At 47.0% G+C, this 18,231-nt stretch overlaps 2 protein-coding genes and 1 long non-coding RNA gene across 4 annotated transcripts; 2 read left to right on the top strand and 1 right to left on the bottom strand.

Moving 5' to 3' along the window:
• Window positions 1–5,066: 5,066 nt before the first annotated feature.
• LOC109769888 (cortical cell-delineating protein) lies at window positions 5,067–5,739 on the top strand. The gene has a single exon (XM_020328588.4). It carries the CDS (start codon window positions 5,112–5,114, stop codon window positions 5,535–5,537), a length of 426 nt encoding a protein of 141 aa, XP_020184177.1. The 5' UTR covers window positions 5,067–5,111; the 3' UTR covers window positions 5,538–5,739.
• A 4,031-nt stretch (window positions 5,740–9,770) lies between these two features.
• LOC109769887 (uncharacterized) lies at window positions 9,771–13,749 on the top strand. Of its 2 annotated transcripts, none has more exons than XM_020328587.4 (7): window positions 9,771–10,307; window positions 10,970–11,056; window positions 11,194–11,449; window positions 11,547–11,782; window positions 12,216–12,317; window positions 13,049–13,336; window positions 13,411–13,749. In XM_020328587.4, the coding sequence occupies exons 1-7, from the start codon at window positions 9,915–9,917 to the stop codon at window positions 13,453–13,455; spliced, it is 1,407 nt and encodes a 468-aa protein (XP_020184176.3). In that variant the 5' UTR covers window positions 9,771–9,914; the 3' UTR covers window positions 13,456–13,749. The 2 variants fall into 2 exon arrangements, with proteins under 2 accessions (XP_020184176.3, XP_073353196.1); XM_073497095.1 differs by having other exon boundaries at window positions 11,532–11,782.
• A 368-nt stretch (window positions 13,750–14,117) lies between these two features.
• On the bottom strand, window positions 14,118–14,769 carry LOC120963111 (uncharacterized). The gene is made up of 2 exons (XR_005755072.2): window positions 14,654–14,769; window positions 14,118–14,352 (listed from the first exon to the last, which is right to left on the bottom strand). It is a non-coding gene; the product is annotated as an uncharacterized lncRNA (long non-coding RNA).
• Window positions 14,770–18,231: the final 3,462 nt, after the last annotated feature.

The following is an 18,231-nucleotide window of genomic DNA, read 5'->3' as shown; positions in this document are numbered from 1 at the left end:
TTTTGTCGATCCTAAGAATGCTAACAAAGTATGCAAGCTCCAGCGCTCAATCTATGGGCTGGTGCAAGCATCTCTGACTTGGAACATTCGCTTTGATGAGATGATCAAAGCGTTTGGGTTTACACAGACTTATGGAGAAGCCTGTGTTTACAAGAAAGTGAGTGGGAACTCTGTAGCATTTCTCATATTATATGTGGATGACATACTATTGATGGGAAATGATATAGAATTCTTGGAAAGTGTAAAGGCCTATTTGAATAAGTGTTTTTCAATGAAGGACCTTGGAGAAGCTGCTTGTATATTAGGCATCAAGATCTATAGAGATAGATCAAGACGCCTCATTGGTCTTTCACAGAGTACGTACCTTGACAAGATATTGAAGAAGTTCAATATGGATCAGACCAAGAAGGGGTTCTTGCCTGTATTGCAAGGTGTGCAATTGAGCACGGCTCAATGCCCGACCACGACAGAAGATAGAGAAAAGATGAGTGTCATCCCCTATGCCTCGGCCATAGGGTCTATTATGTATGCCATGCTGTGTACCAGACCTGATGTAAACCTTGCCGTAAGTTTGGTAGGCAGGTACCAAAGTAATCCCGGCATGGAACACTGGACAGCGGTCAAGAATATCCTGAAGTACCTGAAGAGGACTAAGGATATGTTTCTCGTTTATAGAGGTGACGAAGAGCTCGTCATAAAGGGTTACGTCGACGCTAGCTTCGACACAGATCTGGATGACTCGAAGTCACAAACCGGATACGTGTATATTTTGAATGGAGGGGCAGTAAGCTGGTGTAGTTGCAAGCAAAGCGTCGTGGCGGGATCTACATGTGAAGCGGAGTACATGGCGGCCTCAGAGGCAGCACATGAAGCAGTCTGGATAAAGGAGTTCATTACCGACCTAGGGGTGATTCCCAATGCGTCGGGCCCGATGACTCTCTTCTGTGACAACACTGGAGCTATTGCCCTTGCCAAGGAGCCCAGGTTTCACAGGAAGACCAGGCATATCAAGCGTCGCTTCAACTCCATTCGTGAAAGTACATACGGACCTGAATGTAGCAGATCCGTTGACTAAACCTCTCCCTAGAGCAAAACATGATCAACACCAGAACGCTATGGGTGTTCGATTCATCACAATGTAACTAGATTAATGACTCTAGTGCAAGTGGGAGACTGTTGGAAATATGCCCTAGAGGCAATAATAAATGGTTATTATTATATTTCTTTGTTCATGATAATTGTCTATTGTTCATGCTATAATTGTGTTATCCGGAAATCGTAATACATGTGTGAATACATAGACCACAACGTGTCCCTAGTAAGCCTCTAGTTGACTAGCTCGTTGATCAACAGATAGTCATGGTTTCCTGACTATGGACATTGGATGTCATTGATAACGGGATCACATCATTAGGAGAATGATGTGATGGACAAGACCCAAACCTAAGCATAGCACAAAAGATCGTGTAGTTCGTTTGCTAGAGCTTTTCCAATGTCAAGTATCTTTTCCTTAGACCATGAGATCGTGTAACTCCTGGATGCCGTAGGAGTGCTTTGGGTGTACCAAACGTCACAACGTAACTGGGTGACTATAAAGGTACACTACGGGTATCTCTGAAAGTGTCTGTTGGGTTGGCACGGATCGAGACTGGGATTTGTCACTCCGTGTGACAGAGAGGTATCTCTGGGCCCACTCGGTAATGCATCATCATAATGAGCTGAATGTGACTAAGGAGTTAGCCACGGGATCATGCATTACGGTATGAGTAAAGAGACTTGCCGGTAACGAGATTGAACAAGGTATTGGGATACCGACGATCGAATCTCGGGCAAGTAACATACCGATTGACAAAGGGAAATTGTATACGGGATTGATTGAATCCTCGACATCGTGGTTCATCCGATGAGATCATCGTGGAACATGTGGGAGCCAACATGGGTATCCAGATCCCGCTGTTGGTTATTGACCGGAGAGGCGTCTCGGTCATGTCTGCATGTCTCCCGAACCCGTAGGGTCTACACACTTAAGGTTCGGTGACGCTAGGGTTGTAGAGATATGAGTATGCGGAAACCCAAAAGTTGTTCGGAGTCCCGGATGAGATCCCGGACGTCACGAGGAGTTCCGGAATGGTCCGGAGGTGAAGAATTATATATAGGAAGTCCAGTTTCGGCCACCGGGAAAGTTTCGGGGGTCCACCGGGTGGGGCCACCTATCCCGGGGGGCCCCATGGGCTGAAGTGGGAAGGGAACCAGCCCTTAGTGGGATGGGGCGCCCCCCCTTGGGCCTCCCCCTGCGCCTAGGGTTGGAAACCCTAGGGGTGGGGGGCGCCCCACTTGCCTTGGGGGGCAAGCTTCCCCCTGGCCGCCGCCCCCCCCTTGTAGATGGGATCCAGGGCCGGCGCCCCCCTCCCAGGGGGCCTATATATAGTGGGGGGGGGGAGGGCAGCAACAGAACAGCCCCTGGCGCCTCCCTCTCCCCCTGCAACACCTCTCCCTCTCGTAGAAGCTTGGCGAAGCCCTGCCGAGATCCCCGCTACTTCCACCACCACGCCGTCGTGCTGCTGGATCTCCATCAACCTCTCCTTCCCCCTTGCTGGATCAAGAAGGAGGAGACGTCGCTGCTCCGTACGTGTGTTGAACGCGGAGCTGCCGTCCGTTCGGCACTCGGTCATCGGTGATTTGGATCACGGCGAGTACGACTCCATCAACCCCGTTCACTTGAACGCTTCCGCTCGCGATCTACAAGGGTATGTAGATGCACTCCTTTGCCCTCGTTGCTAGTATACTCCATAGATGGATTTTGGTGATGCGTAGGAAATTTTAAAATTCTGCTACGATCCCCAACATTTTTTTCATGCTCTGGGCAAACTAAGAATGGGTCAACAAGAGCAAGTGAAATGAAACGCGCGACAAATTTGTGCGCTCGGCGACGGGGCTCGGGACTCCTTCTGGCTCTCTCCATGGATTGGCCAGGGCTGCCTCTCGCAACAATTCCCAAGGCTGTTCAGCTACTCGCGGCTCAAGAACAGATCGGTGCGGGAGGCCCTCAGAGACGACACGTGGATCCGCGACCTCGCCCACGGCAACAACCGCCATCTTCTGCCGGACGTCCTCGCCCTTCATCGCCTGCTTCAGGGGACGGACGCGCAGCTGCAGCCAGGAGTGCCGGATGCCCTGACGTGGAGTAGAGCGAGCTCTGGAAAGTACACAGCGAAGTCGGCCTACCTGGCGCAGTTCCAGGGAAGAACGACGACCCATTTCGACCGTCTGGTTTGGAAGGCCTGGGCGCCTGGCAAAATCAAAATCTTCGCCTGGTTGCTCCTCCAGGATCGGCTCTGGTGCAATGACAGACTCCAGCGGCGGGGCTGGACAAACGCTTACTTCTGCCAACTCTGCGTCAGAAACCTGGAGTCCTCGCGCCACCTCTTCTGGAGCTGCCAGGAAGCCGGACGGGTTTGGGACGAGCTGGGACTGTGGCACGGCTGCTCCGCTCTCACCCCGGCCGAGAGCCGGCGCCATGACAGCTCCACCGCGATCGTGCAAGGCATCCTGGAGCAGACCCCACACCAATGGCGAAAGGGAGTACGGACGTTGTGCTAGCTTGCTTGCTGGGAGATATGGCAGGAGAGAAACCACTAAAGCTTCAGGCAGCACCTGCCGTGCGTGGCAAGAATCATCAAGCGCATAAGAGACAACATCGAGCTATGGAGAACTACTGGAGCTGCATGCTTAGAGAGCCCCTTCGGGGACCCCCCCTTGAGAGATAAACCCCCCTTGTTTCTAGGGTTTTGGCCGTGTGTGGCACTCCTTAAAACTTTGATCCTAGGATCCTCACCACCATTGTTATTTTTCCACTGCTTTTTGCTATGATCAATGAAAACGCCAGCAATTGCTGGATCTTTCCAAAAAAGACAAATTTGTGCGCATCATCGGGTTCACGGGCGCCGAACGGGAGCTAAATAATTGCCTTCCCGACCATGACAATGCATGATTCCATCGACTTAATCGCGTCTGTCTAATATAATCTCTTGTTTCTAGTGAGCGCCCAGTGGGTCATAAGGTCATATATGCAGGTACAGTGGTACACACACAAAGTTGTTTGTTCACATCTGAAATATTCTCAGGCAACTTGACCTACCGATCTGCGCTGTCCCGATCAAACTTTCACAAACCACGACCGTACTCTGGTTTCTTGAAACAAACTGTCATCTAGCAAAAGAGTGTGCGTTGCAACAGGAGAAAAAAAATAGTACACACCCCTGCCCCAATAACCATGACTCAAGACTTCAATAGATCCACGTCCTTTATTTCAACACATGGCATCTCATCTGTGTTGTCATTATATTCAGATTTTTTTTAATGGTTAGCAGGTAATAACATCATATTCAGATTCTGCATATTTTTCTAATCAAATTTCATATATAGCATGCTATATTTGGAGTTACAATTTGAAAGATATGAATATTTTTGAAAATCATTTGATATGTACTGTGGGTTAATTAAATTAAAACTATCACTTTTGCATGAAGCCCCGGTATTTTGGTATTGCGGGATATGTACTGTGGGTTGATTAACTTAAAACTATATTGGTTTGCCGGGCTCCGGTGAGGGAGGGGCGATGACGGCGGCACGCCTTCGACTCGCTCTAGTGGTTGTAGTCGTCGATAGATGGTCCATAGATCACCTGGTTGTAATTTTTATTACCTCTTGTGTTCTCTGTATTGCCATGATTGATGATACTTAAATTGGAAATTTCTCTCGAAAAAACTTAAAACTATGCCTAACATGGATGAACATGCAAGGTTATTGCTTAACTTGTTGCCTTATCTTCAGGATTAATATTCCAAAACCATCAGTCCCTGATCATGCTAAAATCTCGCCGTATCAAACTAGTGATACACCCAGAGGACAACCTAGCAGTCTCGAAGCCGATCGAATCGCACATGGCCACGTATGATCATGTACACATGCCTAAGCGACTACGCAAACAGTTCGATCCCATGCATGCACGCATCCATATCCCCCGGCTATAAATACAACACTCTCTCCAAGCTCTCATGCATCCCAAACCAAAAGCACTAGTAGCTATCCCACTCAAGCACACGCTCACAATGACATCCAAAGCTGCCATCTTCGTCGCCCTGAGCATCGTCCTCTCCTCCGTTGCCGCGCACGGCTGCGGACCCTATTGCCAGCCGCCAGTCGTCGTGCCGACGCCGCCCGTTGTTGTTCCGCCGCCGTACCATGGAGGAGGGGCGCACGGCCACGGCGGGCAGTGCTCTATCGACGCGCTAAAGCTGAGGGTGTGCGCCAATGTTCTCGGCGGCCTGCTCGGCCTCAAGGTCGGCGTTCCGGCGCGCGACGAGTGCTGCCCGCTGCTCCAGGGGTTGGTCGACCTTGACGCCGCCGTCTGCCTCTGCACCGCCGTCAGGGCAAACGTACTCGGCATCCACCTCAACGTGCCTGTGGACATCAACCTCCTCCTCAACCACTGCGGCAAGACGTGCCCGTCCGAGTTCACTTGCCCGGCCCATTAACGGACGCGTACTGCTCACTGGCGCCGAATAAGATTTGCTTTCGATCCGTACTCCGTTGTTATTTTTCGTGAGTTGTGGAACCGTTCCGCTTCCACATTTGAATCCTTGTAACCAGTACTACAACTATTGTTTTTGGCAAACAACCATGTGAATTGATATTGAGATATATATCATCAGAGCGCAATCATTATTACTCTAGTTAATTGCCCAAAATAATTATTTTTCCGAAGCACAAGTATGATGAGATGCGCGTGCACACACCCATACCGTAGTTTCTTCATTTTGGTGAACTAAGAGCATCTACAGTCGCATATGACAAATATGGCCCATCAAATGCGCGCGTCCGGGCGCGTCCGCGTGCAGTGAGCGGGGATGCCTCAAATTTCACTTGTTGCCCGGACATCTCATACTAGATTCTTATATCTGTACAAAGACATGCAAAATGAAGTAGAACCTACGTACTACGTCTATCCTAACTACTCCTCGCCAGAGATCACGACGATTTCCGTGCTCGGCTCCGGCAGCATGGGCAGCAGCTGCAGCTCCGGCTCCTCCGGCTGCTCCGCTCCGGCCTCCTTCGTCTGTGTCTCCGCGTCGAGCTCGGCGAAGAGTGCGTCGGACTCCACCTGCTCCTGCCGGAGGAACGCCCGGTTGGCCTCCACATAGGCCTCATCCTGGATGGACTCCAGGATGGCCTGTTGCTCCGCCATCTCGTTGGACTGGGCGACAGCGAACTCCGCCTCCGCCTGCTCCATGTTGAAGGTCGGCACCTGCTGGTCCGGCTCCTCTACCTTCATCGAAGCCATCTCCTCCTCCTCCTCCTCTTCTCCCGGCTGCTCCTCCTCCTCCACCGGCTCTGGTGAGTTCGGAGGCAGCCTGGCAGCGATGCGGGCGGCGCGCGCGGCTTGCCTCACCCGGGTCTCCTGCTAGATCTCGTAGCGGTGCTCCAGCGTCAGCATGGCGTAGTAGGTGATCTTGCTCCGGACCATGGCGGAGTCCCGGAGCATGGGCGGAGCATCGGACCGTGGGCAGAGCGCTGGAGTGGGAGAGGGAGGAGGTGGATGGGCTCGGACTGGCGGCGCAGAGGGGGAGGGGGATTGGTTAGGGTTGCGGGACGCCGGCCGACTTAAATAGCCGGATTTGGTCTTGAGCGGCGCCACACGGCATTTACACCGCGGCGATGGACACAGCGTCCGTCGGACCACCGAGTTTCCGGGCGTTTCCGCGTGAGACCCCGCCGTTAGACCGACGTGGTGGGCGCGCTCGGGCGCTCCATATCCGCCCCATTTTTGGGCTGAATATGAGGAGTGCCGGTTAGCCCAGGCGTTTGAGGGGCCCGTCTGGATCAAAAAATCGTGACCGGACAGTGCTCAGGCGGCCCGGTCGGGCGTACGAGACGGGTTTGAGAGGTACGGCTGTAGATGCTCTGAGGGTCCGTCGGATCCGTCAAGGTCCATCTCCGGTAGCCCGTAGGTCCTCCGCCCACAGTCCCCCACTGCCCCACTCATGGCGCTGCTGCGCTGCTTTCTCTTGCCGGACTTGCGTGCTCGTGCGCCGTCGGACCCATGTCGTGGCGCTGCTGCTTTCTCTTGCCGGCGGCGCCCCCGCGTGTGTCCTGCTCGTGGCCACCCTTGCGTGCGTCCTGCTCCTGGCCGCCCCTTGCTGCTGATGGCCTGAACTTGTTCCTATTGTTGTGTGTCGTGATGCTCCTGCTGTTGCTTGCTGAGTTGCTGTGCTCCTACTGAATTTGATGTTTTGTATGCAGATGACAGAAAAGCGATGATGTTCTACGGCTAAGTGTTGCTGATGGCTGACAGGGATATGTAACTTGATTTGGGCATATACGATCATTTACAATTGAAAGATCTGTTGTGTTGACGATCTTTTTTACCTCTAAATATGTGTCTTGTTTATGTTTAATGCCAAAGACCAACATATTGTACATAATCACAAGAACACAAACGGAGAGATGAACAAACGCATTCCATTCCATGTCTGAAACTACACACCAAAATGTAACCGTTGCATTCTTTCGAACTGCCCATACCAAACACAAGTACGGAACCAACCCATTCTAGTGGAATGGAACCATGACATTTCATTTCACTTTGTTCCCAAACTAAACGCACCCTAAGGGCATCTTCAACGGCAACCCGCAAAAAATCTCTTGCATCCGTCCGTGGATGGGTGGGGGGGGGGGGGGGGGGGGGGGGGGGGCAGGAAGTATGCCTTTTGAGCTTTTTCTCCACCCACCTCTGAGCATCCTGTTGTGGGGGGGGGGGGGGGGGGGGGGGGGAGTCTGCGGACACAGATGCAGAGGCAGCCATCCAACGCCAGCCGCATACATTTTGACAACAACTCAAACCAACCGGACGAAATTCGTTCAAGCAAGTCCAGATTTCATATAAACACGGCCTGATTTCATATAAACATGACATATTTCATTACAAATACATCAAAGCAGTCCTAAGCAGGCTCTGGATTATAATTAATACCTAATCTAAATGATCGCCGGCGTCCTGTCCCTGTGTCCGGCCATGGACCAAGAGAACGGAAGCTTTGCCTTTTTCAGTTCCGCCTCTAGAGCCATTAGAACTGAAGTTGTCTGCCTCCACGTCGCCGTCAAGCGACTAATCGGCTGAAGATGTTGAGCCCACCAAGCTTGGCGTCGACGGGAGGAGCGGTGGCCTTCCTGGGACACGAGCGGCGGCAATCTTCCGTGCACTACTCCTCCTCAATGCTAGCAGCGCCCGCGGACATGCCGGCTTCTTCGTGGTCGGGGCGCGGTCTCAGCGATGTGACTTCATATGGTGCATTTTTTGCGGGGTAACTTCATATGATATTTTAGGTTGTATTGAATTATAGTCACCCATTTCTATATAATCATTCAATTATTGTCACACATTGTACATATTTTGATTTGATGCATATTGTAAAACAAAGCACTATCCAAATTCATAATTTGCCATCCAAACAAAAGTTGGTATTGAAACTTAACTGAGAGTCCATGAGCCAATTCAATTAGCATCCAAACAAGCGAATTCATATTCATGTACATTACAGCTTCCTCGCTGAATTGGAACTAAAACTAATTCAATACAGAAGCCTCCAATACAAACATCCAAATGCAACATTAGAACGACCGTTCCAATAATTAAAAAAGAATGGACCGTTCCACATGAATTTTATAGGAATTCTAGTTCCTTTAGTTCCAGGGGTTCAACTTACTACTATGTTTTCCTCCCATTTTCTATGTGACACTAGGTTATTGAAATTGCTCCCAATGTAAATTTGTGAGAGCAACTAGTTAACGATCGCTCCTTCGGGAGCCTCCCAATGATCACTTGGGGTGAGCTGAGAGCGCTCTCAGCCGCCGCCAGGGGTCGCGCTCTCGGCGTTTTCTCCGAATTTTTTCGCACGCATTTTTGGGGTTTTAGAAGTGTTTCGGTTCTTTTCGGCCTTTTGGTTTTTCACCGGTCCTTCTTAGCTTTTGGATGAAAAATAAATGCGAGAAAAAAAACATGTTTTCTTTTTTTCTTTTACTTCCGCGAAAGGCACGGTTTTACTTTCACGAGAGGCACGGCCGTACCTCTCGAAAACGGAAAAATATGCATTCTCTTTTTTTTTATCCTTCTGTGAGAGGCACGGTTTTCCTTTCGCGAGAGGCACGACCGTGCATCTCGGAAACAGAAAAAACACGTTTTCTTTCTTTTTTTCCTTCCGCGAGAGGCACGATCATGCCTCTTTCAAAAAGAAAATAAAACATGCTCTTAGTTTGTTTTTTTAGTCCTTTTTTTTAAAGAATTCGTCAAAAGCTATCAACATGAGATCTATTTTGAAGATCTCAACACGAGGAATCTAATGATAAAAACAGGTCGAGATTTAGACACACGGTATGAGAGATAAACATTTTGAATAAACGCAGCTATGAAAAAAGAAACTCACAGATTTTACAACAAGTGGCGCATGACATCCTGGAAGATGGGAGTGATCTTTTTTATAAGGAGTACTCTGAACTAGTGATTTTGTAAATTTGTGGACGCAATGCAGCGGGCGAGTAGAACTGTGGGAATCGTCCCCGGGTCGGCAAAGGCCCGTCGGCCCACGCCACCTTCACAAAAACGGCGGGCTCTGTGCATTCGAATTTCAGAAAAATCAGAGGTGGTGGTGGGTCCCGCAGCCGTCACACCAGCCATACGCGTAGCAGCACAGAACAGGCGCAGAGGAGCAGAGCTACTCTGTTTTCTTTCCTCTCAAGAAGAACTAGGAAGAGACTCTCCTCGCCGCCGGTCGCCGCCGTGAGCAAAGATCTGCTGCATTTCCGACGCGTCTGCTCCTGGACCGGACCGGGCCAGAGGTTCCGACCGGGCCGGATCCATGGCGCGCGCCGACGGCTCGGACTACTGCGGCCTCGCCCAGGGTTTCTTGGCTTCCCGGAGCCCTCCGTCCGGTCGAGCCAGGGATTCTGGGGGCGGGGGGAGGGGGCCCGCGGTGCCGGACGTTGTGGTGATTAGCTCCGACGAGGAGGAGGAGGGCGACGGATCTGCCCCCGTGGCCAGGAAGTTGCGTTTTGGTGATGGAGGGCCGACCGGGGGCTCCAATCTCGCGTTGGTGAAGAAGGGCAAGTGCGATGGCGAGGAGGAGGAAGACGGCGATTGCGTGGTCCTAGACAGCGACCCCGATGGGCCGGTTGCCATTGTGAAACAGGAGGGGAGTTCAGGCTTTGATGGCAGCTTGGATGAATTGCTGGTCGTTGCAGAGAAAGGCCAGGTATTTGTGCCTTCCACTATGAATTTGTGCATGCCGTACATCACGGTGCCTTCCTATATTGGGGGTTATCTACAGAATAGAGGTGTCATCAGATGTGCTGTAGTGTGCGAGTATTTGTGCTGATTTAGTTGCAAGTTGGCGCAGGTGTGACTTTAGAATCGATTGACAAAGGTGATTTATTTGTTTGCTGCTGCTGCAAGACATCATCCTCTATTCAAACACTATGCAACTGGTTAAAATTGCAGTATTCCATTCTATTCAAAAAATCTCCGTTCCATTACATGAGGTTTTCATCTCATACATAGTACTAAGCGAAATAATCTATAGAATAAAAAAATAGAATTAGTCCCGTCTCATTATGAACCGAAAGGGGCTGGCACTTTTCCAGGATATCTCTAGCCAACCTTCCCTCAAGAACAACCGGATCGAATCAGAGTTCACGCCGTCCGTCCGCCCTGAACAAACAGAAATGAACTGTAAAATTTCCAAGTGGTTTGCTTAAGTCTCCATGTCCACCTGTTTGTATTGACCCTGGGTTATCTCTATCTGCGCTTTTTCGATTCATGTCAAATGTAATTTTAAAAAGAGTTATGCTATAATGCCAGGGTTTACCTCAGGCACCCCTTGATTGTTGGCATTAACAATTGGCCATGCTTCTGCAGGTAGCGTGCAGGGACTTCCCTCACTCGCGCCATCTATGCTCTAGCTTGCCCTTTGGCACTACTTCTCACGTCAGGCATTGTACCATGGTAAGTACTTAGCATTGTGATTATAGTAACCATTGTCACTCCCTGATGCTGTTGGCAATATATCACGACACAATGAATATACCCGTAGCAGAGTAGTGTGCACAACAGTGACTTGATTTTTGTTTCTTCAAATGCAGTGCTACTGTTTTGTATGCGATGTTCCAGCTCCATGCAAATATTGGGGTAAAGGTCTCTCGACTGATGATCATTGTCATGGTACCGATGACGAAATGAGCTGGAAAATACTGAGGCAGACATTCAGGCTCGGGCGCCTGACAGCATCTTATTCAGAAAAATACCAGAATGCCGTGCACCCACCAATGGCGCCATCCACACAGCAATATGTACATCATCAAGTCTCAGACCCACAGTCTCATCCATCTTCCATGCCAGGTTTCAGTCACTAGTCTCTTGCTAATGGAAGCTCTCTTCTGAATGCTGAGCACCGAAACTAACAGAGATATACTCCTTACAGTCTTACTGAATGCAGGGCAAACTGTCGGTGCAGTAAGAGCATCTCATTTGACAAGAGCTGAAAGAGGTAGAGGCAATGCTCACACTGCTCGGGTTACTCGCACTGCCACCCCTTGCCAACAAGAGCCATACCAGGAGGAAGAAGACGAAGATTGCACGCCTAAGGTGTACGTAGGGAACCTACACTACGACGTTGTCAGCAAGGACCTCGCCAAGCTCTTTGAGCAAGCCGGTGTTGTTGAGTTCTCAGAGGTAAGCCACTTAGCTCTTCATTATCTTTGTATGCTCATGGATATGTGAAAAAAATGTGTTAAGTTCTGACTCCTTAATAATGTATGCACAGCTGAAATTGGCCCTGTAACCACTTCTGCAACACGATGCAGTTTCCTGTATGATTGTAATGTCATGATGTGCGCTGCTGAAGCTCACAGGGTAGATCTACTAGAATCTAGGTGGCTGCTTTCTAAGCTTCTTGTGTGATATGTTGAATTTGCACCAGATTGCTTTGCGATATTGTTTTGGTTTGCAAATGATGTTTGTGCTATCTGGAGATGCTGTTGATTACACGCAAAGTCGGATTTATGTTTTGCCACTCGTATCGGCTACTGCTGTTAATTTGTCAGGCGTGCGTATGTCTGGTTTTCTCTTTGTTCTGAAACACAACTTCTACATTTTTTATGCCTAGGTTATTTACAGCCGAGGAACAGGCCAGAGCCGTGGATATGGATTTGTCACCATGAGTACTGTTGAGGAGGCTGAGCTGGCTGTGGAGATGTTCGATGGCTTTGTGAGTACATTTGATAAATAATACCATGGAGCTAGTGTCCTTATATTTTTCTGAATTTAAATAAAGTTGGAAGGAACCTGTTTAGAGAGCCTGAGCTCCACTGTACCCTATATCTGTAAATTATAAAAACTACTATCAAGAGTTTAAAATTTTCTTTAAAAAAAGTTTGTGTCCTGCACAAATGAAACCAGAAAGATGGTTCAAAATGACAAATGCATGAGTATCTAGTTTTTCTTTGACAGCTTAACAAAAGTCATAAATTTATGGGAAATTTTGCGAACTCACATATTATAGTAATTCGCCCGTGTAATATTTTTTCAAAACATTTATTGAATTTTTGGTGTGTGGGCTCAATGGAGCGTGCGCACCAAAACATGTTATCGGGAACCTGTTCTATCTTACCTACAGCTCATGTGGTCATAGTTGAACTATATGCTTGGGCTGCTCCTAGTTTACATTGGAACACAGCTTCCTGCAATAGCTCCCAGTTTGTCATTCTGAAATCTCAATTATCTAATCTGAAGCCAACTTATTCATCGTCCTCTTCGTTTTGTTAACTCTCTGCCAGCTTATTCATTCGTATGCTATGCGCATGAGAGAGGGTGTTCATTACTATAATTCATTTTTTAGTTGTTCTTTTTGTCGAGGTCAGTGTCATGTGTAAGTCATATCCTACATAAGATAAGTTTGTGCTAAAGAATGCAGTTCTGATTGACCTTTTATGTGCACAGAAATTGTTTGGGATGCTTCTTATTGTGCACAAAGCAGCTCTGAGAGGCGCCCGGGTGGAAACTCCTTCCCATCAATCCAAGTCTGCATTCAGAATCTACGTGGGCAATCTGCCGTCGCAAGTCGATGACTCTTGGTTGGAGGAGTTGTTCAGCAAGCATGGCAAAGTGGTCGATGCTAGAGTCGTCTACGAGCGCAGAGGGGGAACCTGGAGTTTGCGGGGATTCGGTTTTGTGACGATGGCAACAGAGGAGGAAACGTGTGATGCTGTTTATGCCCTCAACAAACAGGTCAGTATACAGATATTTGTATCAACTGTCAGTTTGGGTCTCAGAAACCTGGTTTTCACTTTGAATTTCTGCAGATTCTGGAGGGGCGTGCTCTGGAGATTCACTTTGAACCCCTGTAAATATTAGTCAGTTCGTGTGCGGTCAAAGGTGAGCTGACGTGATGGGCACGTGGCTGTTTTTTCTTCGTCCGATTCGGTTACGGCCCTAGTTGATCAATTAAACGAGTTTATGGCCTAAATTGATCACTTTTCGAGTTATTAGCCTAAAACATGCAATTAGCTAGAGTTAATGGACTCTGTCTGTGAGACCACTTAGAGAACAGGCCTTTTATCTTCTTTTCATTTGAGGCCAATGTGACAGCAATGTGGCTTAATTGATGTTTAAGCTTTGGTAAAATATGTGTTGAAATTTAACATCAGGTTTGCTGCATTTGTAGGTGCATCGTTGCACATCTCATTATCATTCCATCCTTGCCCTGTTTTCCTCTCTTCACTGTTACTTTTTACCATTCCATCCTTGCCCTGAGTTTTCCAAAAGAAGACATAAAGCCCAGTTTGTAGGCATATAGTAGCTGCCAAGCGGTTTACCCACCTTTCTATCTGAATTATTCTTGTGCTTTATTTTTCGCCCTGGGTGACGGCTAAATGAAGAACCTTTCTACCAGGGCCGGTCCTGAGATTTCAGGGGCCCGGGGCGAAACTACAGTCCGGGGCCCTTAGTATAATTGTCTAACTAGTAATCATCATACGTAGATATAATTGTATCAAAGGAAACAGTTAAGTAAATTCAAAATCAGTGTGCATATCACATAATGTATTACATATTACCTTCAAAATTTTCTTCCAACATTTTGAGATGCAAAATCGGTAATGATTGTATCAATATCAATTTCTTCAAGCAATTTTTTCTCAATGCATCAAGTTGCCAGGCCATTTAACGTCTCTTGCGACATTGTAGATCTCAGGTAGTTCTTCAATAATTTCAACTTTTTGAAACTGAAAGGAATAATTACCTTGCTGAAATTGAAAGGAACAATTAGCTTTTACAATTAGCACAAAGCTAATTAAAACATTAGATTAATTATAGAAGATTTTCATCTAATATTATCATGACAAAGCTGATTCCCGAATCAACTGGTCAATAGGGAATTCTTGGCTGGGCGATCAAATCATTGAGGATTTAGCACACAGCCAGATTAGATTACAGAGATAAGGTACTATATTATGCCCTAGCAAATTTCGGGAATCAGCAATTCAGCATAGGGCACAAGGGCGAGGGCAGATGACAGAGCCGCATAGGGCGCGAGGAGAGACGTACCTGCTGCCTGCTGCAGTCGGCGGCCATCGTCGTCTCGTTCGTGAGAGGCCGCAGAGACGCGGAGTTGAAGACGGCGATTAGACGAACAGCGGCCAGCGGAAGAACGACCGAACGATCCGAAGGAAAAGGAAACCGTGAATCTAGCGATTGCTTTCCTGTGCACGTCCTGTGCCTGTACGAGGTGGAAACATGGGCCAGGCCCACATTTCTCATTTTGTGCCTGTACGAGGTGGAAACATGGGCCAGGCCCACATTTCTCATTTTCTTTCATGTACGCTGAGGGCCTGAGGCGTCGTCGCTGAGTTTGGCTTCTCTTTTTTTTCCCTCCAAGTATACGTATATACAGATACCTGGGAGGGCCCCCTGACATTTGGGGGGCCCGGGGCGGCCGCCCCGTTCGCCCCCCCTAGGGCCGGCCCTGCTTTCTACATTGCTCTCTCATGAGTGGGACCGGCCCATCTTGTTCCAGCCATGACCATCTTGCCTTTGTTACCGCCGCTCTCCCCTGACAGTTCTGTTTCATTCAGAATATGAACAACTTCTGTTGTGATATTTCCATCGTCTTGCAGTGGTAGAAACTAGGAACACACTAACACTATGAAAATGATTAAATTTGTAGCAACTAGCTGGAATGAAAACCTGAAATTTTAAGGCGTATATATATTCTGTGTAGCTGAGGCTGATGAAGTACAAACAAAATTGCTCAACATTTATTTAAAAACATAAAACACAAATACTGCGGCACAAACACACCACTTGCACCATACCATTGATACGGTCGCCCGGGTTGCTCATGGTTGGGTCCACGTGAGGAGGAACGCCGACTCAAAGGCGGCGCGGTCATACAAAATCGGGGCGCTGCCGCGGCGGTCGTGAAAAGAAAGGAGAAAAAACGAGGCCGTGGCCTCCTGCGCGCCTAGGCTGGCAGTTAATTGAGGCGGATGACGTGAGAGCTTGGTAGGTCTCGTTATAAGCAAGACATAGCGGTACACTATTTGTTACTCATAGCGACAAACTGTCTGGCAATCACACACAAATGGGGACAAATGGTCGGTCCAATTACGTTTCCGTAGAAACCCTAGTGTTTGTTTTTCCTTGTTTTCATTGCCCATTTTTGTTGGCCTTTTTACTTGTTTGTAGTTCTTCATTTTATTTTCCAAAAATGCGCAATTTTTTTTAAATGTCCATGAGTCTCCAAAATGTTCACAAATGTATAATTTCAAATGTAAGAACATTTTTGAAAACGAAATAACAAGGTTCAAAGGATTATCATTTGTGATGTTCGGAAACCAACTAAAAACCTAAAAACCTGCTAGAAATTAGAACTAGAATTTTTGCCACAGAGTTCTGTTAAGGAGGTTCACCGATCATCGGCTAGTCCTAGGGACATCAGTATGGGCGCTCGTTCCTATGACACCGCTATAATACCGCACTCGGGCACTAGGGGCAAAGCCAGCGTATAGGCGCTGGGTTCAGGTGAAGCCAAAAAAATTCCTTGTATGCACACGCATATAGAATAGTCATGTGTATGAACCCAGCGAAACGACAAGGCTGCACCCACTGAAAGTTGAAGCCTTTTAGTGAGGTAGTCAACAAAATCGTTTAACGCGAGTAACCCAATAAAGGCCCACTGGTAAACCGGTCTGATGTGCGCCTCGTACCGTTGTACGGAGCAGGCCGCACATGCCTTTCTGTTGTGATTCACTTCCCCACCACCACTCCTATTTGGTGTGGGTCGCTGTGTAGCGACCTAGCGCACACCCCACACACGCAGGCCAATTTTGATTGTTTTCCAACGGTTTTCGGAAGGTTCTAGAACCTCCTTGGTTATTCTTTTGTTTTTTGCCTGGTTATTTTTTTTCTTTTTTTGGCTTTCTGTTTTTGTTTTATTTTTATTCTCTTTTTCGTTTATCTTGTTTTCTTGTTCATTTTTTCTTTTTCTTTTTTCCTTTACTTTACTTTTTCTAATATTTAATTATTTTATATTCCTTTATTTTCCATTTTGCGAGCATCTTTAAATTCAGGAACATTTTTTAAAATCATGAAAAATTTTCAAATTTGCAAATATGTTTTATAATTTGTTGATTTTTTAAAAATTTATTTACAGTTTTAAAATTCGTGAAGTTTTCTAAATAATTTAAAATTAGTAAAAAACAATTGTGAATATTTCCCCAATTCAAGAATATTTGTTTCTGCAAATTCGTGTAAATTTCTCTTAATTGTGAACATTTTTAGAAGCGGCGAACAATTTTTGTAATTTAGGAACAATATTTTGAATTCACTTGCATTTATACTTTTTTGGCAAATATATTTTGCAATGCATGAAAATCTTCCCAATTCATGATAATTTATTGAATCAACGAACTTTTTTGAAGCGAGGAACTTTATTGAAATTGCGCGTGTTCGTGGCGCGCACGACGCCAAATAGGATGGCCCCTTCTCCACGACGCCGCCACGGTCTCTCCTGTAGGCTCCCACCCCTCTCTCATTCGCGCATCACAACATCAACGCTCGCCTGGTCGGTAGTGGCAAAGCAAGGAGGTCGCAACGGCAAGTTCGAAATTGCGGTCCAGATTCAAGGTAGTGCGATCTCATCTTCTCCCTCTTGCCCATGTTCTATTTAGTCTACTGTGGTAATACCTTTACCCCTAATTTTAAATTGATTTTTTCCTAGAACTTTGATCGATCTAGGTTATGGAACTATATTTTTTTTTGAAGACAAATGAATCACAGCATTTAGATAGTGACGCATGCACATTGAGGCCACCCGTTAGATGTAGGACATGTTCATCAAACATACTAGGAGAAAATAATTTAAATGACCTGCCTTAACAAATGGGACAATACAATGATAGTGAATTTACATGCTTATTTTGCTTAATTATTTATTTTCAAACCTGTCAGACTAATTTGTCATTTTTAGTATAAAGTCCTTTCGGCACTATTCTATTTACAATATCTAAACAAGTGATTTTATAATTTCACCCAACTGGTATGTCAAAGCACTCTTTTGTTTTTAACGCAATAACTGGTATGATATTTCTATTCGTTATGTTATCTTTGAGTGATATATATTTAAGTTGGACATTACACTTAATTAATATAACCAAATCCGTCCCGAGAGTGAACGAGTGAACCCATTAGCTTATTTTTCTGTCTCCGCCCCTGCCGGGCGCCGGCACATGTTGCCAGCTCCCTGCGCGTCTGTGCAATTATGTTGACAAAATTTACATCGTGCGTTTGCCCCATATTAATAGAAGACCTAGGATACAAATGTTCAACACTCCGTACCCTGTATACGCATAGTACGACTCAAAACCCTACTGTAACATACTTGTATAAATTATTTGACACTATTCCAACATAATTTTTGACAACCGAGAAAACTCACAATTAGCTTCGTGTTCTGTCTGTCTTCCCCTAAATCGTGATAAGATCAGCGAGCAGTAAAAATCACAATCATATGTATTACTCCCTCTGTCCCATAATATAAGAACGTTTTTGACATTAGTGTAATGTCAAAAACGTTCTTATAGGACGGAGGGAGTACTTGCCAGGATTTTCAGGTACATTTCTAT

Source organism: Aegilops tauschii, chromosome 4, assembly GCF_002575655.3.
Source record: "Aegilops tauschii subsp. strangulata cultivar AL8/78 chromosome 4, Aet v6.0, whole genome shotgun sequence".
Classification (NCBI taxonomy): domain Eukaryota; kingdom Viridiplantae; phylum Streptophyta; class Magnoliopsida; order Poales; family Poaceae; genus Aegilops; species Aegilops tauschii.
The sequence above is the reverse complement of the archived record's forward strand: the minus strand, read 5'-3'. Positions and strand labels throughout refer to the sequence as shown.